Source organism: Poromitra crassiceps, assembly GCF_964638095.1.
Source record: "Poromitra crassiceps genome assembly, chromosome: 29".
Lineage (NCBI taxonomy): Eukaryota > Metazoa > Chordata > Actinopteri > Beryciformes > Melamphaidae > Poromitra > Poromitra crassiceps.
In genome coordinates, this window is record NC_139641.1 from 3,233,102 (window position 1) to 3,258,926 (window position 25,825).

Here is a 25,825-nt window from a genome sequence, read left to right on the forward strand (position 1 = left end):
CCCCACCCACATCATCATCCATACAGGAACCAATGACCTCAGAACACAGCAGGAAAAGGTGGCCACCAGCCTCCGTGCAGTGATTGAAAAGGCCTCTAGCAGCTTCCCCAACTCCCGGGTGATCATCTCCACCTTGCTGCAACGGAAAGACTTCCACCCAGACACCATCCACAAGATCAACGTCAGCATCTCCAGAGACTGCGCTCTCAAGCCAAATGTCCACCTGGCCAACCACCCAACCTTGGACCTGGGCAGCCTGCACGACAACGTCCACCTCCACAAACAGGCAGTCCCAACATTCGCCAGGACCCTGAAAGATGCCGCCCTCAACCGGAACCCCATCACCTCACACAGGACCAACAGACCAGCACTCACACCACCCAGACCAGGGCGGTACACCCTTGGACCTGCAGGAAGAGGCCCTCCACAGAGGCCAGAACACCTCCAGCAGACCCACGCACCCCACCACACACACCCTGCTCAGCACAGACCAACCCAGGGCAGCTACAGACCACCATTCCACAGCCCCCTCCAGAACAGGCCGGAGCCCCTCCTGCCAAGAATGCCATCCTACAACCCCCCCCACAACAAACCTGCACCCCTCTTCCCCCTCAACACAGCTCCACACCCACCACCAGGCAGCCCCAACTACGCCCAAGCTGTGAGCAGACCAGCGCAGCCCCCCACTCTCCCCACTTCTGCACCAGCTACATCACCCAGTGGACTGAAGAACATCGAGGAGATGCTGAACTTCCTCTGCTCCCATGTGATGGGAAACGGAGCTGAAAGGGTGATGTAGAACACTTACCACCGTAGCGTACGCGCATGCACGCACGCGCGCACACACACACACAATGTGTGTGTGTGTGTGTAGGTGTGTGTGTGGGTGTGCGTGTGTATATATATATGTATGGGTGTGTAGGTATGTATATACGCACACATAATAACAATAATGACAAAAATAATAATAATTTGTAAACCTGACGTATGGTAAGGAAGTTGTTGTTTATCTCATTTTAAAAACAAAAAAAGACACTAATTCATGGAACTTAAGTGTTTTACTGTTGCATGTTGGAACATTCAAGGTCTACGGTCCTTTGCTTTTGGGACCAAGAGCAGGGACCCAGACTTCATTAGAGAACTAGGAGATCCAGATGTCATCGTTCTGCAAGAAACATGGAGTAGAGGAGAGGAGTCCACTGGCTGCCCCTCAGGGTACAGAGAAATAATAGTGCCGTCCACCAAACTAAAGGGAGTCACTCAGGGCAGAGACTCAGGAGGGATGCTGATCTGGTATAAAACACACCTTACACATTCCATTGACATAGTGAAAAAAGGAGACTTCTCGATTTGGCTCAAAATTAAAAAAGAAATTATTTCGGTCGAAGAAAATGTATTCCTATGTGCAACATACATCCCTCCATCAGAATCCCCATACTATAAGGAAGAGAGTTTCTCCACGCTAGAGGATGACATCAGTCATTACCAGGCCCAGGGTAAAGTGTTGATCTGTGGAGACCTCAATGCCAGAACAGGCACAGCGCCTGACAACATCAGCAACCAGGGGGACAAACATGTGCCAGACATCAGCATCCCCCTGCCCTCATACCCCCCCAGAAACAATTATGACAAAACAACCAATCAAAATGGAAGACAACTATTGCAGCTCTGTCGATCACTGGGTCTGTACATAGCCAATGGAAGGCTACGAGGGGACTCGTATGGGAGATACACACATTGCTCTCATCTTGGCAGTAGCACTGTTGACTACATGCTAACAGACATAGATCCAGTGCACCTCAGGGCATTCACAGTCAGTCCCTTAACACCCCTATCGGACCACAGCAAAATCACCCTGTATCTAAAACAGACTCAAACTCACCACATAGCAGAGAAGGGCAGTAAACTACACAGAGCTGAACAACCTTACAAATGGTCTGAAAACAGCAAAGATCATTACCAGCAGGCAATTGGCAACAACAAAATTCAAGCATCACTAAACAAATTCCTCACTCAAACATATCCCCAAAACAAAGATGGAGTAAATTTGGCAGTGAGGGATATAAACTCCATCTTCTACAACCTGGCCACCTTGTCTAACCTAAAGAAATCACAAAAGCCCCAAAACAAAAAGGTTAATGACGACAAATGGTTTGATTCTGAATGCAAACATCTAAGAAAAGCAGTCAGGAAACTATCGAACCAAAAACACAGAGAACCAGACAACCAGCAGGTCCGGCATCAATACTGGCAAACCCTAAAACAATACCATCACACCATCAGATCAAAGAAGGCACAACACATCAAAAAACAACTCACTGTAATGGAGGAAGCTATAGACTCTAACAAATTCTGGGAAAATTGGAAGCACTTAAACAAACCACACAAAGAAGAATTAGCAATCCAAAATGGAGATACTTGGAAGAAACACTTTGAGAAATTATACAGAGAAATCACACCCAATTCGGCCCAAAAAGATATATATAAAAAACTAGAACTTTTAGAACCAATCATTAAAGATCAACAAAACCCCTTAGACTTTCCAATTACAGAAGGAGAACTGCAAGACAAAATCAAGGCTCTACAACCCAAAAAGGCCTGTGGTGTTGATGGTATATTAAACGAAATGATTAAATACGCTGACAATACCTTCCACATGGCCCTGCTGAAACTATTTAACATGGTGATGAGCGTAGGCTACTTCCCTGACATCTGGAACCAAGGACTAATAACACCCATCTTTAAAAAAGGGGACAAATTTGACCCCAACAATTATAGAGGGATATGTGTTAGCAGCAACCTGGGGAAGATGTTCTGCTCAATTATCAACAATAGACTACAACAATTCCTCAGTGACCACAATATCCTGAGGAAAAGCCAAATCGGATTCCTACAGAACCATCGAACAACTGACCACATTTACACCCTCCACACCCTCATAGAAAAACATGTAAATCAAAATAAATCAAAAATTTTCTCCTGCTTCATAGATTTTGAAAAGGCCTTCGACTCAATTTGGCATGAAGGTCTCCTACTCAGACTATTAGAAAGTGGGGTGGGAGGTAAAACATACGACATCATCAAAACAATGTACCTCAACAATAAATGTGCAGTCAAAATAGACAATAGTAGAACAGATTTCTTCCCCCAAAGCCGAGGAGTGATGCAAGGAAACAGCCTCAGTCCAACGCTATTCAATATTTATATCAATGAATTGGCAAAAACACTGGAGGACTCATCTGCTCCCGGCCTCACCCTCAACAACACAGAGATCAAATGTCTCCTGTACGCGGATGACCTGGTGCTGCTGTCTAACTCCAAGGAGGGCCTACAGCAGCTCCTAGATCATCTGCAGCAGTTCTGTCAGACCTGGGCCCTGACAGTCAACATAAAAAAGACTAAGATCATGGTGTTCCAGAAAAGATCCAGGTGTCAGGGAAACAGACTCCAGTTTGTCCTGGGCTCCACCACCATAGAGCACACAAACACATACACTTATTTAGGACTAAAACTCAGCTCTACAGGGAACTTCAACATGGCTGTGAATGACCTGAGGGAAAAGGCAAGAAGGGCTTTTTACGCCATCCGGAAATCCATCCAAATTAATATCCCAATCCGAATCTGGCTCAAAATTTTCAAAACAGTAATCCAACCAATCGCCCTATACGGTAGTGAGGTATGGGGCCCACTAGCAAACCAGGAATTCTCTAACTGGGACAAACACCAAATTGAGATCCTTCACACTGAATTTTGTAGATTCATCCTAAAAGTACAAAGAAAAACCCCAAATAATGCATGCAGAGCGGAACTTGGCCAATTCCCTCTTCTAATTGACATTCAAAAGAGAGCCATTACATTCTACAGACACCTCAAAACTAGTGACCCCTCCTCCTACCATCACCAAGCCTTACAAAGCCAAGAAGAGCGCATAGAGAGGAGCCCCCTCAGCCAGCTGGTCCTGAGACTGACTCCCAACCCCCCCCAGCATCAGAACAGCCCTCAGTCTACCCGGCCCAACCAAATTATCACAAATCAAAAAGAAAACTATACTACCTATTGGAAGAATACCACAAAAACCCAAAGTAAACTAGATTGCTATTTGGCCCTAAATCGAGACTACACGGTGGCAGACTACCTGACCACTATTACTGACCCAAAAATGAGGAAGACATTGACCAGGTACAGACTCAGTGATCATAGCCTGGCAATAGAAACAGGCAGACACCGACAGACCTGGCTACCCAGAGAGGAGAGGCTGTGTTCACTCTGCTCCCAAGGAGAGGTGGAGACAGAGCTACACTTCCTGTTAAAATGTGACAAATATAAAGAAATTAGAGCGTCATTCACCCCCCAAATTAACCGGATATACAAAGAATTCGAAAATGTCACAGACACATCTGCACTCCAATACCTCCTTGGAGAGAAACCCGAATGCACCGTCTTAGCAGCCCATTATGTGTGGAGCTGCCAGCAGCTGAGGGACAGCCAGTGGACAGGAGAGCCGTCCACATCTGGCTGAATTAGCTAGCTTAGTGATTGTTTTTATTTTATTGCTTTTACTGCTTTTTATTGCTTTGATTTAATCTTTTATTTTATCATATTTTACTTAATGAGTAACAAAATGTCTTGTTTTTGCTTATTGCTTATATTATATTAATATTTTATTCTATTCTATCTTATTCTATTATATTTTATTCTTTTTTGCTTTGTTTTGTTTTTCACTCTCTTCTGAAGATTTCAAAATAACAACGGTTATTTACAGATTCTGTGAATTTTTGTTAATATACTGTAATTGCTCACTATTTTGCACTATCACCATTTAACTGCCTATTTATTACAGTTCTGTTATTATTCTGTATAGATCCCGGTCAACAATGGTCTTCTATTGTACTCTATACTATCACATTCCATTTAATTTTCTTCTATCTTCCTTTTTGAATATCTTCAGATTTGGTGATTTATGTTACTGGGTAACAAAATGTCTTGTTTTCTGTTTGTGATTCTTTGTAACTGCTAAGTGTTGCTAATGTATGCTTTGGCAATGTAAGATGCACCTTATCATGCCAATAAAGCCCTTTGAATTGAATTGAATTGAGAGAGAGAGAGGTGGTGTTGTTGTTTTGGTAACGTGGGCGTGGCCAAGCCTTTTGAGACTGTGACTGGGCTTAAAGGAGGACTTACCCCCTAGATATGTATTAGAACAGTGATTTGAAAATACCTATGGAAAAAACCAAGAAATGACATATGCTCTTGTCTATACTGGACTCTTTGGCTGTGTTGAAGTCCAGATTTTTTTTCGGAAATCGACGCCATTACAGTTTGCCTACTGCCTCAAAAATAATTTATTTGAGAGGGGCCATATCTGTATAAATATCAGCAACTAGCCAACGCTGGTGGCCTGTTTGGAAAGAGCTTTGCTCAAAATGGTTGAAAGTTATATCAATTTGGTAATTCAGTGGCGAACTAGAAATTTAATTATTTTTCTGCATGTAACTCTATGGAAACTACTCAAACTACGTTACGGGAGCAAAGTGACATGGGCTCGTTAACAGCAGCACACCCACAATAGGACAAACCTCTCGCTCTGGGGTAACACAATGCGAGATTTCTCCACGTAATTCCCTCGTCTAACTAGAGATAAACCGCGCAATGAAATCCGTTTTTAATTTGCGTTTTGGGGGTTTTCGTGATTCTTGATGAAATTTACAGCACCTATGATTTTTCCTCATAGGGCGCAGAGCAGGACAGAGCTCTTCTCCTCCTCGGAGCACACACACACAGACAGAGCCAGTTGCTCTGCTCTGCTGACTGAAAGCCCCCGCCTCTCACTGCTGCTGTGTGCAGTGTGCGCGCGCCCCGCGGGTGCATGAGCGAGCAGAGCAGACTCTCCCGTTTGACTGGCCGAGAGAAAGTGCTTCCAATGAAATGTCAGACTGTGCACAGAGAGCACTGGAGAAAGTGCTCCAGACAGCAAAACACACACACAGCGCGTCAACCCCCCCCCCCCCCCCCCCCGTTGCTTGTACACAGTGACGATATTACAGCAGCCGATGTGTTTAGACCAGCTTTGTCACGTTGTCACGTCGTAGTATAGCGTTATATTTTACATGTGCGCTAAACTGCGACGCTATTTGTTTGCGGAAATATCAGACTGCTCTCTGCTCTCAGAGCACAGAGAGCCCAGCTGCTGCTGCGCGCGGCCGCGCGCCCCCGGAGCTTGTCCATGAGGCTCGTCCATGAGGTTACAGTACGACTCTCTCCTGCCCGCTCCCACCTGCCTGGGCTTGAGACAGTGCTTCCAACTCGGACTGATAATATAAACATCATCATTCGAGCTTATTCAGGTAAGATATTAATAAAGTAGTGACACATTCAGCGGGAAACTAACTATAATTAAGACATGTGCCAACTTTGACAACGTTTGGTTCAGTATTTTAAGAGCAAACTTCAATAAGAATAGGCTTGGAGTTCTGAGGAGCCGAAAGGGTACAGAGGGGGTAGGGGAGTAATTATCTTGAAATCCCATAGTCTTTGGGGGCACTGTGACGTCAGTGTGCCCCTAATCTCCCATTCATTTGAGAAAAAAAAAAAAAGCAGTGTTCGACCCGTAGAGGGCGCTTATGCCAGTTATGCTGCTGAAAAATGATACAAATGGTAAAATGGCAACAGTTTGGTGTCAAATGTGGAAATTCTGACCAGAATTCTTCACACATCACCCCCAAAGTCATATATATTGGTTAAAAGCTGAAAAAAAGTGTTTTGGAGGTAAGTTCTCCTTTAAGGTCAAGATTAGCCCATTGATACCTGGTGCAGCATTTGCGTGTATATCCCTCATTTGTGTGTGTATCCCTTTAAGACCGCGAACCACGTGACGCGTTTCGCGGTCTTAAAGGGATACACACACAAATGCTGCATCAGGTATCAATGGGTTAACTGAACTGAACTGCATTGTCGCACTGGTCAGAGTAGTTAACACATTGAGTGCCACAGCGCTTCAGTAAAATTGTCTGGAGCCTGTGCCAGATTCACTTCCATTCAGTTGAAAACAGCTATAGAATTTTTTCTATTATGGCTATATTAACGGGGCTGGACTTTAATGAAACATTGAACACTCCTGCTTCTTCCAAAGAAGAAATTTTGTTTCTAGACAGTTCCATTATGATATGACAGCCTCTCAAAAAAGTGCACTTTCAAGGGTTTTCTGTCGTTTTTTTTTACTTTCCAAGATATAGTCCCTTTTATGAATACCTTTTGCACTCTAATTTCGAGCACATTCACTGACTCTGGCTGGTGTTTTCTGATGTGGTGGCGTGTGGTGTGGTTTCTGTGCAGCCTGTGCCACACACCCCTCCCCCCCCCCCCCCCCCCCCCCTCTCCACCTCTGAGCTGCGGGCTCCTCCCACACGCACAGAGTTTGCTTTCTCGACTCCGTTTTTGCCCCGGACAGATCCCAGCGCCCATCAAGGAAATGATGCGCGCTGGCAAACGCGACTGAACGAAAAGGCTTGGCCCGTTCGGCTTCGGATGCTGGCTTTCTAGGAAATCGTGTGGAGATAGATAGAAGCATAAGAGCTCAGTTGTGAGCGCGGATGCAGCCGAGCCCACTCTCGCTGTAGACAGAGCAATATATACGGCTCTGGCAGAAAGCATGCATCGGTTTCCACTTTCATCACGGCTTTCTCCGCTGTCTCCTGTACAAAGTAAAGGATCTGAGGTGGGTGGAGCAGCTCCTGTGACGATGTTTAAGGTGGCGCCGTGTGATCCCTTGAAGGGATTCATGCTCACTGGCTAGGTACGACCTTAAACAGCAGAATTATGGAATAATATGAATTATGATTTTAGGACGTCCACAGACGTCCTTGGCACTCCTCGTTACTTTTTTTTAGGACGTCCACAGACGTCCTTGGCACTCAATGCGTTAAGGTCAAGCAGAACAGAGCAGAGTCAAATCTACAGTAGAACAGTAGCATGGGTGACAGTAGAAAGTAGGGGTGCACCGATCACAGGCGATCGCCTATGAGCAATAGAGCTGAAGAGTCACCTGAATGTACAGTATGTGGATTATTATTATATATCGTTAAAATGGCTGATTAATTTCCCTTATGCCCAGTTCACATGCTCTGTTAATGACATAAAAAATATATAATGTAAAGAAAAACATGGAAATACAGTCTCATGTGTTGATCAGAGTTGTGATTAAAGGGTTAGGTCAGCCCTGGAAGATTTTCACATTTTAAAGTGGGCCGTGGCATTCTTAAGTTTGAGAATCCCTGGTGTAGGGTATAGAACATAGTATACTAGAAGGTGACAGGAGAGCACATTCAAGAATAGAATAGAATAGAATAGAACAGAATAGAATAGAATAGAATAGAATAGATTCAGGTAGCGTACCTCGGTCCTCCAGCGGGTTGTTGGCAAGATTGATGGTAGTGATTCCTGAGTTTGGGTTATGGGCCAGGGCAGCAGCTAGCTTCTGGGCAAAGTCACTGGATGGATGGATGGATGGAAGGAAGGGAGGAAGGAAAAGAAAGAAAGAAAGAAAGAAAGAAAGAAAGAAAGAAAGAAAGAAAGAAAGAGAAAGAAATACAGTTGTCTTTCTTACTTTTAACAGCTATTAAAGTTCCTATCCGTAAGTTCTAACCATTACTGACACCGGTGGCCGTTAGAGTAACTGCAGGCAGCGTGTGAACGAGCTGATGCACTGGAACCATACTCGCACGCGCACAAGCAGCTGCCTGGCAACAGCAGAGCTGTTCGTTGCTTTGTAACGTTAACTCATAAAAAAGTCACTTGAAAACGGCAACCTGGACAATTTATCGGTCAGATCAGCCTCGAGATGCCCAGGAAGGATTCTGGATGAATTATCGGACGTTATTGTGGCATGTTTGGTCGTGTTCTGGCTTGCATTGGCTGCGGGGAAATGGATAAGGATATTCACGTTAACGTGAGCCAGGAACTACCCTGCTTCCCCTGTATTGAACGGTACCGTGTACCGTGTAACAGTCAAACAATGTTTCATAAGCACAACTGTAACGTTAGGCATATTTACAACTGTTACATTCATTATCCACACAAGACGGTAATGTTATTAGTGGGGCTGGGTGGTCATTTCTATAAATATAGCTAAATCTATTAGTTAGCCGCGTATAGCTAACGTTAGGCAGTCTCAACACCGCAGCTAACTGCAGTCAGTCAAACAATGGTCTATGACCATAAGCATAACGGTAGTAACGTTAGGCATATTTGTGACTGTTGCATTACTTCACACAAGCCGGTAATGTCATAGTGGAGTTTCTGACCAGGTGGTAAGTCCATTAGCAAGCAGCTAACGTTATCTGGTCAAAACCACATTACAGCAGCTACAAGCAGCAAGTTCCCTCCATGAACCGAAAACAGTCCCAACTATAGTTTCCCCCCGATGTCGGTCACATTGCTGCTGTCTGGCCAGACGTGCTTCACTAGATAAATATTTATTTCTTTTTGTGTGGACTCTTTGCTGGAGTCTGTGTTGTTGTTTGTCTTTGCTGGTAGCTAGCGACGAACGTAACGTTAGCCACTTCCTGTTAGCCATCTTCTTCGTTGGTATATTTCCGCCGGAGCCATGAGGACAAGAGGCAGGCTCGTGAACGCGCAGAACGTCACATCCGGCAAATTTGCCGGGAAAGTATAACCAGCGACCAGCATGAAAATCCTGCAAATATGTTTGCAATGGGTGAACGCAGTGCGCATTCACTCATTGGTAATAAAAAACACTTTGTGAACATTTATTTTCCGGCCAAACTTACAGATAGGACCTTTAAAAGGAAAACTGATATGGAAACTGGGTTTCTGCAGTTTATAAAACACTAAATTCACCAAATGAAAACATTTAATCCCACCACAAACTATATTTGAAACTATGAATGCTTTCCCCCCATAATCTCACATTTTGAGTCCTGCGTTGTCCAGAACTATCTCTTCCAGCCGACCGGAGCGAGACACCACCCGTAGGATCTGCTCACACACATCCGCAGACTGGACACACACACACACACACACACACACACACACACACACACACACACACACACACACAGTTAGCAATAACTTTTGGCACTACATATTAAAAGAGTCAGGGAAAACTAGAAATAAAAGCGCATTATGGCACTTTAGGCAATGTTTGGGGCACCTCAACAACACGGTTACTGGTTTTCAACGTGGAAAATTGTCCTACCCCTAAACCAGCCACATCCCCCTAGCCACTCTACCTTCCCACCCCTCGAACCCCTAAACCAGCCACATCCCCCTAGCCACTCTACCTTCCCACCCCTCGAACCCCTAAACCAGCCACATCCCCACTAGCCACTCGACCTTCCCACCCCTCGAACCCCGACTCGCTACGACCTTCTATCCCTACAGTGGCTATGGGCCCTTTTCCCTAGCTCCACCCCTTCCCTCACCATGGCCCCTCCCACCACCCCCTAACCACTCCCCCTATCCACCCCTCGAACCCCGACTCTCTATGACTTCCTATTATGACCTTCCTATCCCTAGCTACGGCCCCTTTTCCGCAGCCCCGCCCCCTTCTTTGACCACCCCCCACCACTAACCACATCCCCCTAAGCCACTCCCTCTACTCACCTCTGAAATCCTATCCCTAGCTATGGCCACATTTACCTAGCCCCACCCCTTCTTCTGTGATAGAACTTTGATTGGATTTGATTGGATGAATTCATGCTGGCATTGGTATCAAAAGGCCCACTAAAAAACTGCAGAATTTTACAGTCATGTAAAACAATTGTAAACAAGACAATTACAGTCAGAGGGCACTCTGTCTCATGCCTTCTGTTTCTGCCCTTCACCGTCACCATTCTGGGACCAAAATATTTGACTGCTACTCTAAGGCCTTTTGTTTCTGAGTAGTGAGTGACATTTACAATCTATGTGCCCAGTCTGGCTACGCTGAGCATTACAGTTTCTGCTATAGAGACAGTCCGCATGTCTGGGAACGCCCATACAGGCTCTAGGAACGCCCACAATAGACGCTGGTTAGCTGGCTCAGCCTGGCTGGGGGCGTGGTCAGGGTGGGGTAAAAACCCCATTCTATCCATTCAGCAAAGTTAGAATTTAGCTGATAGCCCAGCCCAGGCAGACACGATCGGGGATTTAACCACCGCAGTAAACGCACATCTGAGCAGACGTCTTGTGTTCTGCTCTAGAACCCCCCAAACCTGTAGTTTAGAGCCGCAGCACCGTCTTTTGGTGAGTCAGCCCGTGAGATATATCGGCGGTTTTACCCCACTCGCACGCCAGCCGTTTAACATTTTGTGGGCGTTCCCAGACATGCGGACTGTCTCTATACATACAGTTTTACCGGAGAATAATAGAAAAAAAATAATAATCATAATAATCATAACAGTTACAATAGGGGTCTTTGTGCTTGGACCCCTAATAACAACAACAACGATAACAACAATAACAGCATTGGGTTGTGCAACGCTGGGCTGTTGTGTTTCTGTTATTCTGAGTAATTGACATTCCTGCTGTTGCCTGTTTCTCTCAGCCAAACACTGGACGCATTGTCCCACACTGTTGTCTACAGCCAGAGAGAGAGAGAGAGAGACATGTTGTCTACAGCCAGAGAGAGAGAGAGAGAGACATGTTGTCTACAGCCAGAGAGAGGGAGAGAGACATGTTGTCTACAGCCAGAGAGAGAGAGAGAGAGACATGTTGTCTACAGCCAGAGAGAGGGAGAGAGAGACATGTTGTCTACAGCCAGAGAGAGAGACATGTTGTCTACAGCCAGAGAGAGGGAGAGAGAGACATGTTGTCTACAGCCAGAGAGAGAGAGAGAGAGACATGTTGTCTACAGCCAGAGAGAGAGAGAGAGAGAGACATGTTGTCTACAGCCAGAGAGAGAGAGAGAGACATGTTGTCTACAGCCAGAGAGAGGGAGAGAGAGACATGTTGTCTACAGCCAGAGAGAGAGAGAGAGACATGTTGTCTACAGCCAGAGAGAGAGACATGTTGTCTACAGCCAGAGAGAGAGAGAGAGAGACATGTTGTCTACAGCCAGAGAGAGAGAGAGAGAGACATGTTGTCTACAGCCAGAGAGAGAGAGAGAGACATGTTGTCTACAGCCAGAGAGAGAGAGAGAGAGAGACATGTTGTCTACAGCCAGGCAGAGAGAGAGAGAGAGACATGTTGTCTACAGCCAGGCAGAGAGAGAGAGAGAGACATGTTGTCTACAGCCAGGCAGAGAGAGAGAGAGAGACATGTTGTCTACAGCCAGGCAGAGAGAGAGAGAGAGACATGTTGTCTACAGCCAGAGAGAGAGAGAGAGACATGTTGTCTACAGCCAGAGAGAGAGAGAGAGACATGTTGTCTACAGCCAGGCAGAGAGAGAGAGAGACATGTTGTCTACAGCCAGGCAGAGAGAGAGAGAGACATGTTGTCTACAGCCAGAGAGAGAGAGAGAGACATGTTGTCTACAGCCAGGCAGAGAGAGAGAGAGACATGTTGTCTACAGCCAGGCAGAGAGAGAGAGAGACATGTTGTCTACAGCCAGAGAGAGAGAGAGAGACATGTTGTCTACAGCCAGAGAGAGAGACATGTTGTCTACAGCCAGAGAGAGAGAGAGAGACATGTTGTCTACAGCCAGAGAGAGAGAGAGAGAGCCATGTTGTCTACAGCCAGAGAGAGAGAGAGAGACATGTTGTCTACAGCCAGAGAGAGAGAGAGAGAGACATGTTGTCTACAGCCAGGCAGAGAGAGAGAGAGAGACATGTTGTCTACAGCCAGGCAGAGAGAGAGAGAGAGACATGTTGTCTACAGCCAGGCAGAGAGAGAGAGAGAGACATGTTGTCTACAGCCAGGCAGAGAGAGAGAGAGAGACATGTTGTCTACAGCCAGAGAGAGAGAGAGAGACATGTTGTCTACAGCCAGAGAGAGAGAGAGAGACATGTTGTCTACAGCCAGGCAGAGAGAGAGAGAGACATGTTGTCTACAGCCAGGCAGAGAGAGAGAGAGACATGTTGTCTACAGCCAGAGAGAGAGAGAGAGACATGTTGTCTACAGCCAGGCAGAGAGAGAGAGAGACATGTTGTCTACAGCCAGGCAGAGAGAGAGAGAGACATGTTGTCTACAGCCAGAGAGAGAGAGAGAGAGACATGTTGTCTACAGCCAGGCAGAGAGAGAGAGAGAGACATGTTGTCTACAGCCAGAGAGAGGGAGAGAGAGACATGTTGTCTACAGCCAGGCAGAGAGAGAGAGAGAGACAGACAGACAGACAGGCAGACAGACAGACAGACAGACAGACAGACAGACAGACAGAGAGACAGGGATAGAATGCCAAAGTCATGCCCTCTTCTGCATTTGGCATACGCACCAAGGGATTTAATCCACTATTCATTTTTCCTATCTACAGTTTGTAAAATGCTTCTAAAAAATAATTTTACTTGGTCAAACCAAGCGATTCATAGAATATTTCACTCGGACCAAAATAATAAAAATATAAATTTCTGAGTGAAATGTTCTAAATGTTCTAAAACAAGCACGGGGAGAGGTGTGGGGGTCGCTTTCCAGCAATCAGTGAGAGAGGGAGGGAGCGAGAGACAGAGGGAGAGGGGGGGAGGGAGCGAGAGACAGAGGGAGAGAGAGGTAGAGACAGAGCATAGAGCATACAAAGAAGCCTGTATATTCCATGGGAGCCACAATAATACTGTTGACGCAGTGACACGGGCAGTGTGTGTATTGTACCGTTTATTAGCCACAGGCTTTGTAGAGCTGCAGCGATGATTATAATAATGGTTTGAACTGAGGAAGCTGTGTACTAATGGGGAAGCCTGGAGGCAGAGGGTCATATCCCAGTGGCAAGTGTTCCTCTTGGCTAGTTTCTAGCACAAAATGCCATCCAGCCCCTATGTCTGGATGGGATTAACACACCGGAACATTGGACTGATCCTCTGTTCACCTATCTTAACCTATCTGTTAAGATAGATGCAGAAAGGTTCTGTTTATCTATCTTAACCTATCTGTTAAGATAGATGCAGAAAGGTTCTGTTCATCTATCTTAACCTATCTGTTAAGATAGGTGCAGAAAGGTTCTGTTCATCTATCTTAACCTATCTGTTAAGATAGATGCAGAAAGGTTCTGTTCATCTATCTTAACCTATCTGTTAAGATAGGTGCAGAAAGGTTCTGTTCATCTATCTTAACCTATCTGTTAAGATAGATGCAGAAAGGTTCTGTTCATCTATCTTAACCTATCTGTTAAGATAGGTGCAGAAAGGTTCTGTTCATCTATCTTAACCTATCTGTTAAGATAGATGCAGAAAGGTTCTGTTCATCTATCTTAACCTATCTGTTAAGATAGATGCAGAAAGGTTCTGTTCACCTATCTTAACCTATCTGTTAAGATAGATGCAGAAAGCTACTGAGACAATGCTAATGAAACTGAGTTGAATTGAGACCAGACAGACATAAACAGGGCTACATTCAAAGCTTGCACTGTTTTGCTTTGGTGTGAAATTTGCCCCCCCCCCCGATGGTGTGAAGCATTTTATAATGGACGCGTATATGTGTGTATATATGTGTGTATATATTTTAGAGATGGGAATAGATTAATTTTTTTAATCTAGATTAATCTAGATTAATCCTGGTCATTAATCTAGATTAATCTAGATTAAAATGGGTCATTTGAAGTCTGTCGAAGCCATTCAAAATATGTGTGTGCAACATAAATAATGACTAGAAGTAAGTCCTTGTGAACAGGTTTCTGTTTATTCGGTTGTTCACGCCCCCCCACAGCAGCCAGGATGGGGGAGGCAGACATAAATGTCCGCGCTTACATACCTGTTCCATTCTAAAGTGATAATCATCATGGCCTGCTCAATATAAGTGGACCCTGCTACCAGACAACTTTGAGAATAATAATATATATAATAATAATAATAATACAGTGGAGCTGCTCAGTGGCCAGCAGATCAGACTGTGGTTGTACTGGACAGCTTCCAGGTATGAATGTGTGTGAATGTGAACAGAGCGCTCCTGAAAAAGAGAGCATTGCTCTCAGTGAGACTCCCCCTGTATAAATAAAGGTAAAAAAAATAATATATATATAGATTAACGGCGAATTTTTTTTTATCGCGCGTTAAGAGTCTCGCGTTAACGCAGCCGTTAATGGCGTTAACGATCCCATCTCTAATATATATATATATATATATATATATATATATATATATATTAGGGGTGTTACGGTACATGTATTCGTTCCGTGAGTTCACGGTACGGGCATCACGGTACGTCATTTCACGGCACGTGAAACGACACGACGAATACGTCAAATCCAGAAGCACCTAAACGCTGTTTGAACGGCATTGAATTGAATTGAATGAAACGCCACAGAAGAAGACACACCAAAACAACACAAGGGCCATAGAAATCCGCGTTCACAGAATGGAACGTTTTGTGGCGATAAGCTGTTTTGCAAATTCTGTCAACCTCAAGCCAACGAGGTAAGCTTGCCAATGTAACGTTAGGTAGCCGCGACAAAGTCCTTTATAGTTGCGCGTTGCGGCTAAACGTTACATAACACTGACAAAGCTGTTAACTTGTAAACAAGCAACTTACATCGCGTGAGATGACAAGCAAGATGCGGTGAGGAAGAGGGGATGACTCCTTGTCATGTTCCAATAATCCATTAGATGACCGAACTTAATCATTATGGTAAACAAAAGGCTAGTAGGCTAATGCCAGGATCAGACTACACAATATTTTTTGTCGTTCACGATGTCACCATGTCAGACGAGGCCATCATACTGCCATAAATTCGTGACATGTCTTGGTCGGGAGACTGGCCACACTACAAGTGTATTCTCGCTTAACACCGACAGAGCATCGTATGCCACCGTCATCACGTCGTCTGCTGTCGTCAGCGAGTTCACAGGTCGTCGGGGAGGCGGACCTGTGAACGAAATCTCCCAGAATGCATTGAGGCGCATTGAGGCTAATACATTGACAAGAAATAGCAACCAAATCAGCCTAAATAGGCTAAGTGGTAGATAGAAATAATGTTTATGAATTACAACATGCAATTGTAGAACATTTCAATATTGGACAAAATAAAAATTCGAAATCCAAACACAACCCTATGTGAAACATGTATGTAATCCAGGGGCTATATATATCCCTCGCAGATTTAACGTTATTTGGATAAGTGACAGCCTCTACTGTGATGCACTGTGATGTCCGCTCCAGCCTCCAATAAGACTTGGCTTACTTCATGTGCACGCCCACTATTTTCTTGCCAGCTGCTGTGAGACGAGAAGGAAGAGAAACGAGCATGCAGCCGACTCTGCTGAGCTAATGTTATTTGTAGTGAGCAATGCCATTGCCCAGGCGTTTAAACGCAAATGAAAACACCCTGGCCTTTTTATCTCTTTTATTCTTTTGAGCGGAGCGGAGAGTGCGAGCGGGTGAAATCTGTATCGAGCAGGGATCGGTCTGGAGCGGAGCGGTCTCCCCTGGACCTGATACCCGTCTTCCGGGGTGTCAAACTAGGCGAAACCATGTCCAAAAGACTGACATGCCAGTCTTTTCGTCAGGGCGTCGTGGGGCGTCGTGAGGCGTCCTAGACGTCCCGACGCTGGTCTTTGATTATGTCACACTACAAGAGGTGAAGACGGCCGATCGTCGTCCCCGACGGTCATATTCGGGCCCGACGCTGAAAATCTGTCGCACACGACCAAATCGGTCTAATATCGGGCTGAATTTGTGTAGTCTGAACCAGGCATAACAGAAGAAGAAGAAGAAGACAGAAGACAGAAGGTGATTTAGGATGGGAACTGACCAGTTTGTAGTCCTTAGTCCAGAGCTTGGAGAACCACTGGTTAAATTCCAGGACTGCTATTATAGCCACCAGGTCTCTGAGGGGAAAGACAGTTATTGTTTAGAAAAAGAAGGTTGCGCTTCACCAATGGGTTTCTCAGTGGAGTGCCAAACCCAACATCCAAAATATGTTCAAAAAAAGGCTGAAAGGGCACATCTCAGTTTTCAAAGTCACGGAGGACAAAACACTCACATTTCACTTGATTTATTGGCTCACATCACAAAAAAAAAAAAAACGCGTACAGTAAGCGTTTCTTTCCCTTCTTCAGAGCGGGAAAGATAGTTACTTTATGGAGATACAAGTAACTCCATAAAGTTCCCCATTTTCAGGTAAGTCTTTGTAACCCTTTCTCCCAAAGTTCAAGTTCAAGTTCAAATTGTTTATTCACCATTTATATTAACCCATTGATACCTGATGCAGCATTTGTGTGTGTATCCCTTTAAGACCGCGAACCGGTCTTAAAGGGATACACACACAAATGAGGGATATACACGCAAATGCTGCATCAGGTATCAACGGGTTAAATTAAATTGCATTGGAATTTCGCAATCCTCACATCATTCAAGGAAATACATTAAAGCAGGACTTACCCCCAAAGCACTTTCCCCCCCAGCTTTTAACCAATATTTACGGCTTTTGGGGAGGTGTGTGAAGAATTCTGCTCAGAATTTCCACATTTGTGACCAAATGTATAATATTCTACAAACTTTATCATTTTCAACAGCATAAGTGCCCTCTATGGGTTCAAACCTGCTTTTTTTTGCCCTCCAAAATGGTACAACCTGACATCACGGCGTACTCCCCCCTTTCCCACTCATGTGAAAAATGTTTTCTTCATGTGATCATTAATGTAGTTCACACCAGAGCCATAATAGGAGAGTTGCAACATCTCAATTCACTCCAATGGAGCCGTTTTTAGCACGAGCCCTTTAACAGCGCAATGCATCATGGGTAATCGCCTACTGTGGCTAATGTTAGCGGCTAGTTAGTTATGTTACATGGCAGTAAAACGCCACTGAATGACCAAACTGATATAACTTTTAACCATTTCGAGTAACACTGTTTCCATATGGATCACCAGCGTTCGTTAGTCGTTTATAATGTGGCTATATTTATAATGTTCTCTATCTCTGATACACTGAAAATACTGCCTGTCATACAAAAGAGGGGTTTGAGAGGCGGGTCATAGCGTCTCCGTCGTCGATGATTTGATTTGACAGTTCTGGGCACTGGCGTTGGCGTTGCCCAATCCTTCCGTGTTCCGCCCCCAAATCAAGTGTGTGTTCTGACGCAACGCGAGTGGGTTTCCGGGACAAACACGCTCGCCGATGCGCGAGCCAGTTACGTTATCTGGAGAATTGCAGTAAATACAATATTCCTGGAATGCGAGTTTAACGAACCAGTTACATGTCGTCTGCATTCTACATCAAATGAAGACATTACTGTTTGTTTTATTTTGTATGTTACAGACTTTTGGCCAAGTCATTAGTTAGTTTATGGGCTAGGAATTCTGCCAGGGTACAAGGGAGTCGGGACTATAGGCGGCCATCTTGCCTGCAGAATTTTCAAATAAAGTAGAATAGCGTTTTGCTAGAAATCTGGGGGGGGGGGGGTAAATCCCCCTTTAATCTTACAATGTCATAGTGATACAAATTAAATGGGTGTTTCTCAGGTAGCACATCTCGATGTACCTTTGTGTATCAGTTTGAAGTTTCTTGATCATATGAAACTAGATGTATGGAGGCATGGTACCATGTCATACTAGTCTGTTGGGAAGGGGGGTAAATAATGCTCCATAGTTAAGCAACATTTTTGGGCGAGGGAATTTATTTTTTAGAGGTCCCTCTCACCTCAAGATATCAGAATGAAAATGGGTTCTCCCCCCCCCCCCCGATTTTTTTATCCCATTTTTAGCCCCCATTAGTGCTAATTTTATTTATTTATCCTGTTGCTGCTCCACCCTCTGCCGATCTGGGGAGAGCCGAAACTGGCTCCATGCTTCCTCCGAGACATGGGCAGTTAGCCAGCTGCTTCTTTTCACCTGACAGAGGAAGCTTCACTGGTAGGACATAGCACGTGGGAGGATCACGCTATTCCAACCAGTTCCCCTCCCTCTGAACAGGCGCCCTTAACGACCAGAGGAGGCACCACATTAGCCACCAAGATATTGCATGTTTTGGTGAAGGGGTTCCTATATGAAGGAAACCCCCGGGAGGCACGGGGAGAACATGCAAACTCCACACAGAAAGGCCCTTTTTGACGACCCCACCCGGGCGGTGGGCACTCGAGGACATGCGGACGGGCACGCACTCCTTCAGCGTTCACAGCGTCCCAGGTGGGAATCGAACCCAGGACCTTCGAGCTGTGAGGCGACAGTGCTTACCACTGCACCACCGTACCCCCCCATGAAAATGGGTTCTATGGGTACTGGACGAGTCTCCCCTTTACTAGTCTCGCTGGCCAGCCTCCCCTCCCTTCCGGGAGAGGAGTCTGGCTGCAAGGAAACAGGCTGCTGGCATAAGCCCCTCCCCTGCTCTACAGCTGCTCTCCCATTGGAGGCGTCCATTTCAGACGCTGCTGGATTTCCGCTCCCCGCTTAAGAAGCTCTGTCATTGGCTCCGACCATGTCAATCAGAGCAGCTTCCGCTCCCTCCTCCCTGTGTGTCGCTGTAAATAGTCCTCTGCCGCCTCAGGGAAAACAACAACGCTAACTAGCTACCAAGCTAACGGCAGAAACCTACACGCTAGCTCGTTGCTACACGCTGAAAATGTTGGCAGGTATGCAAGAAGATACACAGTGTCTGCTGGGCAAGGGGAATGTATACATTGTCTTTGTCTGTATGGGCATCGAGGCTCTCCTGCTATGAGCCTGCTTCCTCTCACCTGTTCTCCAGATGGCTGAAATCCTGCAGGTTAAGTTCTCTGGTGTCTTGTGTCAGATAGATGGTGTCTACATCCTGGAAGAGAAGAACAGTCACAGATAAGTGTTAACAAAACACTTTAGCTTTGTAAACACGCGTCCGCTAAGTGTGTGGGGTATATAGAAACAACCAAGTAAAGAATAAATCACGCACGATATGTGTGGGAAGCACTGACTGTATGCATTTGTCTGCCTCACTCAAAATTCTAGATTTCAAGATTTTAACTTGAACAGCCACACACAGTGTGTGTCGGAGTTAGGGTTGAAAGTAATGTCAATTAATTTCTGAGGCACACAATTACTCACATAAGACCCTAAATGTAATAGTTAGAAGGTTTTTGTGGATTTTGGTTTCCAGGGACTTTAAAATTATTTTTCACTTCATGGCAGTAATGAGACATCTTACCAACTGGGGGGGGCAGTTTACAGCTTTAAATTGTTTGTAACAAACTGTTATTGAAACATGCCTGGTATTTGGAAGATACTGTCGCAAAGCCGTTTCAGCTGGACTTTAATCCGTCTACTCCCATGGAAGTGAGATTGTATAACAACTAGGGCTGTCAAACGATTAATTTTATTAATCACGATTAATCGTGCGATTAACTATAGTTAATCACGATTAATCGCATCTTTGTATCGCATGTTTAAAATGCCATTATTTTGCAAAATGACACAGCCGAAGAAGGCTGTGTCTGAGCTAAAAACGTTGGCACTTCCATGTGAATAATGGCTCGGTATTGTAAACTGTGTATTGATAACGTGTATATCGCGTGAAGCCATTGGAGCCGACCTCCCAGTGGTTAGAGGACCCGCGCATCCGAGACTCTGAAGGAAGAATGAGTGATGAGTCTCGCGCTAGCTAGCTGGCTGCTAGCTGGCTGCTAGCTGGCCGCTAGCTACTTTTAGGTGATGGCTCGCCTCAAACTCGATTTTATTTTATTTTATTTTAATTCCGTTTTACACAAGGTGCAAACTACGGCTCTTGACTTGTCCACTGTGCCATTTGGGGAGTTTTTTAAAGTAAAACGAGCCATACAAAAGCGTATTGCTGTCGTTCTCTTCCATGCCTCTTCCACAAGCAGGGGACAGGAAACCGAACGGCTTGACTACAAGTACGGTGCGACGAAGGGACAAAATAGCGGCATGCGTTTAACGCGAAAAAAATAACGCGTTATGGTCGGCTCGCATTAAGGCGCGATTAACGCGTTAGCGCTGACAGCCCTAATAACAACATAACCAAAGGCATATTCCCCCAGATCCACAGTGCATCAAACAATAGCGTGGAAGCCACACCATAGACTCGCTTGTTTGTTTGAACAAAATGTCTTGTTTAAGAGGATTTCTGTTGGATATAAGTTCTTGGAATAAGGATTTAATTGAGGAAAAACACGCTTTCTTTAGTGTTTTCTGCCGTAGGCTTTTTCATTTTGTGTTCATTTTCCCAACGATGGATTATGGATGGATTTCTTCAAATGTCATCCCTAATACTAACCCATTGCACCTCCTCTCTGTAAGGCAGGCCCAGCCAGTCACACACACATCTGTACATCTGAGAGAACCCACCTAGAAAGAGAGAGAGACACACAGACAGAGTGAGCGAGGAGAGAGAGAGAGAGAAGTTAAATATTTGATATTTCACATGTAGAAGAAGGGGAAGAAACAAGATGGTAGTCTGACATTAGAATTAGACTATATCCTTTTAAACCGCAGAGCTTTTGCTGTGGTTACGCCTTGCGTCCACACACTGCACACAACGTTTCCCTCCCCGAAACCGGACATGAACTGATAGGCTGCTCAGCATGTATCACATGGGTCCACAAGCCATTAGATGGGGTGGGGAGTCAGTGTGTAAACGTGAGTGACACAACATGAGGTCAGGTTTATTTTAAAACGTGCAATTTCTTCGGAAGAAAAAATAGGGACTTAGTGTGCAAAAGCCTTAAAGGAACACTCTGCCCATTTTTCAACTAGTTTTGAATCATTAGAATGTCAGTAGTATATCAGAAAACTGTAAACTGTTTTGAAGTCTGTCATTTAATTTGACAGTTATTGAGTGTTAAAGTGTGGACCAGTGATATCACTGGTCCACACTAACTCAAATTAATAACTCATTAACTTAAAGCAGCTACGAGCAACTTTTTCGATTGTTATTAAACAGTATAAATTTAATATCAATGCATCACATCTTACCTCTAATAGTCGACGAGACCAACGCAGAGTAGTCTCGCTTGAACCCCGAGTGAATCGGCCAGTGTTAGTCTGTCTGTAGCCAGGGCAGATCAGGAAGTGAAATGAAACGGTTTGCAGCAGCCACTTCGGCCATAACCACAAAATAACTTCCAAAAAACCTGTTAGAATATAACGAGAGATGTTCGCGAGAGTATGCGTGGCGTTCACATTGTTTATGTTATGTTGCTAGGCAGCGCAAACGGCGTAGGCAGGCAGCTGCGTTTCACTTCCGGGTTTCACTTCCGCGTTTCACTTCCGGGTTACCCAGTCCGGTCGCTCTAGAGAGCCCCCTGTTGACGCGAGTTTAGACAGACACAGACTTAATAAACACCTAAGGGAGCAATCTCAGATACACACGGCTTTGGTCTCAGCTACTATTATAGGTAAGATGTGATGCATCAATATTGTAATTATACTGTTTAATAACAATCGAAAAAGTTGCTCGTAGCTGCTTTAAATCAACTCTCAATAACTGTCAAACTAGATGAATGAGTTAATGAGTTATTCATTTGAGTTAGTGTGGACCAGTGATGTCACTGGTCCACACTTTAACACTCAATAACTGTCAAATTAAATGACAGACTTCAAAACAGTTTACAGTTTTCTGATATACTACTGCTCACCAGCTCAGTGGCCTTATGGTCTGAGTGTCCGCCCTGAGACTGGGAGGTCGTGAGTTCGATCCCCGGCCGAGTCATACCAAAGACTATAAAAATGGGACCCATTGCCTCCCTGCTTGGCACTCAACATCAAAGGGTTGGAATTGGGGGGTTAAATCACCATGTGATTCCCGAGCGCGGCACTGCTGCCGCTCACCGCTCCCCCAGGGGATGGGTCAAATGCGGAGAACAAATTTCACACATTGTGTGACAATCAGTGGGACTTTACCTTTACTTTACCTTACTGATGTTCTAATGATACAAAGCTGGTTGAAAATGGGCGGAGTGTTCCTTAAAGTCAGTAGGTTAGAAAGGCAGCTTCTTACCACAGGGTCCAGGCTCGGCAGGCTTGTTGTTGTCCCATAGCGTGTGCAGAGAGGCCAGCCTGTCCAGAGGCTCCATGCACAGCTTCTTCATCACTTTACTGAGAGGAGGAGAGACCACATCACTGAGTTCTGATCAGAGACCACATCACTGAGTTCTGATCAGAGACCACATCACTGACGGGTCAGAACCACATCACTGACGGGTCAGAACGGCCGAATCACTGCCAATCTTTCGGCGGAGACTAAAAACTCACCTGTTCAGGCTACACCTGGGCGCTTCTTGAACTAACATCTTTTAATTATAAAAAAAAAAATATATTCCTTCTCAAACTTACTAATGCTACATGTTACTTATTCCTTCTCAAACTACTTCCTACATGGTGCTAGTCTATCAAAATGTCTTAGCTGTCATTGATTGTGTTGCATAGTGGTTTTCTGTACTGTTGACAAATGTGATATTGTAAGTCGCTTTGGATAAAAGCGTCTGCTAAATGACGTCATGTAAAAAAAAAAATCCTTCGACTACTTTTTGGGAGTAGTCGATGACTACTAAAATGCAGTAGTTGTGAATGCTCTAACGGACGCACGCACGCGCACACACACACACACACACACACACACACACACACACACACACACACACACACACACACACACACACACACACACACACACACTTTAAACTCACCTGGGTGCTAGTCCAGGACATATCCTGAGCAGACAGTTTCCTATGTGGGCGACAACCTCGTTGACCTCCTCTGTGGAGAGCAGCTTCAGAGAGAAGGAGCCCCGTTCATACTCGATGGAGAGCTGAGGAACAGAGACAGTGTTAACTCACACTCTATAGGTTGAGGCCACGTCTCGTCATAGACGCTGGTTTAGCTGGCTCAGCCTGGCTGGGGGCGTGGTCAGGGTGGGGTAAAAACCCCCGTTCTATCCATTCAGCAAAGTTAGAATTTAGCTGATAGCCCAGCCCAGGCAGACACGATCGGTGATTTAACCACCGCAGTAAACGCACATCTGAGCAGACGTCTTGTGTTCTGCTCTAGAACCCCCAAACATGTAGATTAGAGCCGCAGCACCGTCTTTTGGTGAGTCAGCCCATGAGATATATGGGCGGTTTTACCCCACTCGCGCGCCAGCCGTTTAACATTTTGTGGGCGTTCCCAGACATGCGGACTGTCTCTATGAAGAGCTGAGGAACAGAGACAGTGTTAACTCACACTCTATGGAGTAGGGTTTAATATTTTCCCCGAAAATGAGCCATACCCGGGAAACGGGAAATGAAACCCTGTATTTCTTGTTTATACATCAAGGAGAAATATACCCATTAGTTCCCAACCTGACGAATGTATTATTTAGTGCCATTAATATTTATTAATTAAGGCAAAACATCGCAATTTAACTAACTTTTTAGGCTGTTTTTAGGCTGTACCTATATGTATTAGGCTATATAGTGCCGTTAGGGTTTATATAATTCACCAATCGCCTGGATTTGGCGTATGAATAAATCCTGTAGTAGCCTAGGCTAAACATTTTCTTAGAGAGTTGTGGAAACTGTTTTCACGCTCTTTTACGCACAAGATCAATGCTGTCTGATACCTGGCACCGTGTGCTTTTGGATATGGGCTGCTGCGCTGCGCTTTGGGGGCCACCGCTCCTCTTCCAGCCGTGCCCAGACATCTCCATACCGGAGCACGGCTGTATCAGACTATCTCCACCCCTCTGTGCACGGACATCGCCTACAACCTACCAGACCATCATGCCCATTGCTCAACCTGGGGCACACGAACCGAGGACGCACGGCTGGGCTGATTGTCGTTTTCACCGCTGGTGAAGTTTGCACGGTGCTCAATCGCCGTCTCGTAGGCTACTGCTTTAACGGTCATGGCACCATCCCCTCAAGCAAGTCAGAAGTGTAGAGAAAAGAAAAGAAACATCGTGGGCTTTGTGTTTATTAGGCTATGTTGTGCAATACGCTTTCAGTGTGTTCCACCGGCGCACAACACGCCGAAATAAAATCAGAAATTAATTCCACTCTGCAAAGGATATCACATTTCAAATGACTGGTTGTAGCATTGTTGTCAGAGAAGCTAGTATTAAAATCGGCCTGCAATACCTCGTTATTTGGCGCTATATAAATAGAAAATTGATTGATTGTTGGTTGATTGATTCACTTTGATGTCTCCGAAATGCATATAGGCCTACATCGTGATCATTTAATGACTTTACAATGCTTACAGTAGCCTAATATATTACATGTTCTTTTAAAACATAGGCTACATCATTTAAGAAAGTAAACTGTCGGCATATTTCTAAATATAGGCCTATTCCAATATGTTCTGTTGTTGAAGGACAGAGACACTGACTACAATTACATGCACACAATATTCCACTATTATTCAGAAAATGACAATATTCTGAATTTTATAAGGGGCATGTAAACGGCAAGTTGAGTATCCCTGCTCTACATCCACCTCCACCTCTCTAGTCTCTACATCGGAGGATTTTCCTCATGTGGAAACAACACTGCCTCTTCTCTGGAAGGGTAACTGTGAAATACCCACACCTGATTCAACGGGCACAGTCCAGAGTTCATGTTTAGCGATGATTTAATTGTCTAACTTAACTGGATGGAGGAGGGTTAGGGCCATATGTGATCGTTTTCTCCCAGGCCTAGGCAATATAGAGACACTGCATGTAATAGGCCACACCCATCATGGGGGAAGAGCTCCGTTCATTTCCACACACCAGCGTCATTTTCCTTGAATTAAACATAGTTAAAAGCTGTTGTGTGGTGGGCTGCGCAGAAAACAAATGTAAA

The 25,825-nt window shown here is 45.0% G+C and overlaps 1 protein-coding gene across 1 annotated transcript in view; it reads right to left on the reverse strand.

Moving 5' to 3' along the window:
• Positions 1–25,825, reverse strand: part of LOC310799907 (F-actin-uncapping protein LRRC16A-like) — a gene marked incomplete at both ends in the record, with an annotated part of 126,622 nt that overhangs the window by 60,726 nt on the left and 40,071 nt on the right. Inside the window, 7 exons of the mRNA XM_083662515.1 lie at positions 8,392–8,486; positions 9,926–10,014; positions 16,829–16,904; positions 19,751–19,824; positions 21,280–21,350; positions 23,002–23,099; positions 23,690–23,811. Coding sequence (XP_083518641.1) covers positions 8,392–8,486; positions 9,926–10,014; positions 16,829–16,904; positions 19,751–19,824; positions 21,280–21,350; positions 23,002–23,099; positions 23,690–23,811 — 625 coding nt within the window. The remainder of the gene's footprint in view (positions 1–8,391; positions 8,487–9,925; positions 10,015–16,828; positions 16,905–19,750; positions 19,825–21,279; positions 21,351–23,001; positions 23,100–23,689; positions 23,812–25,825) is intronic.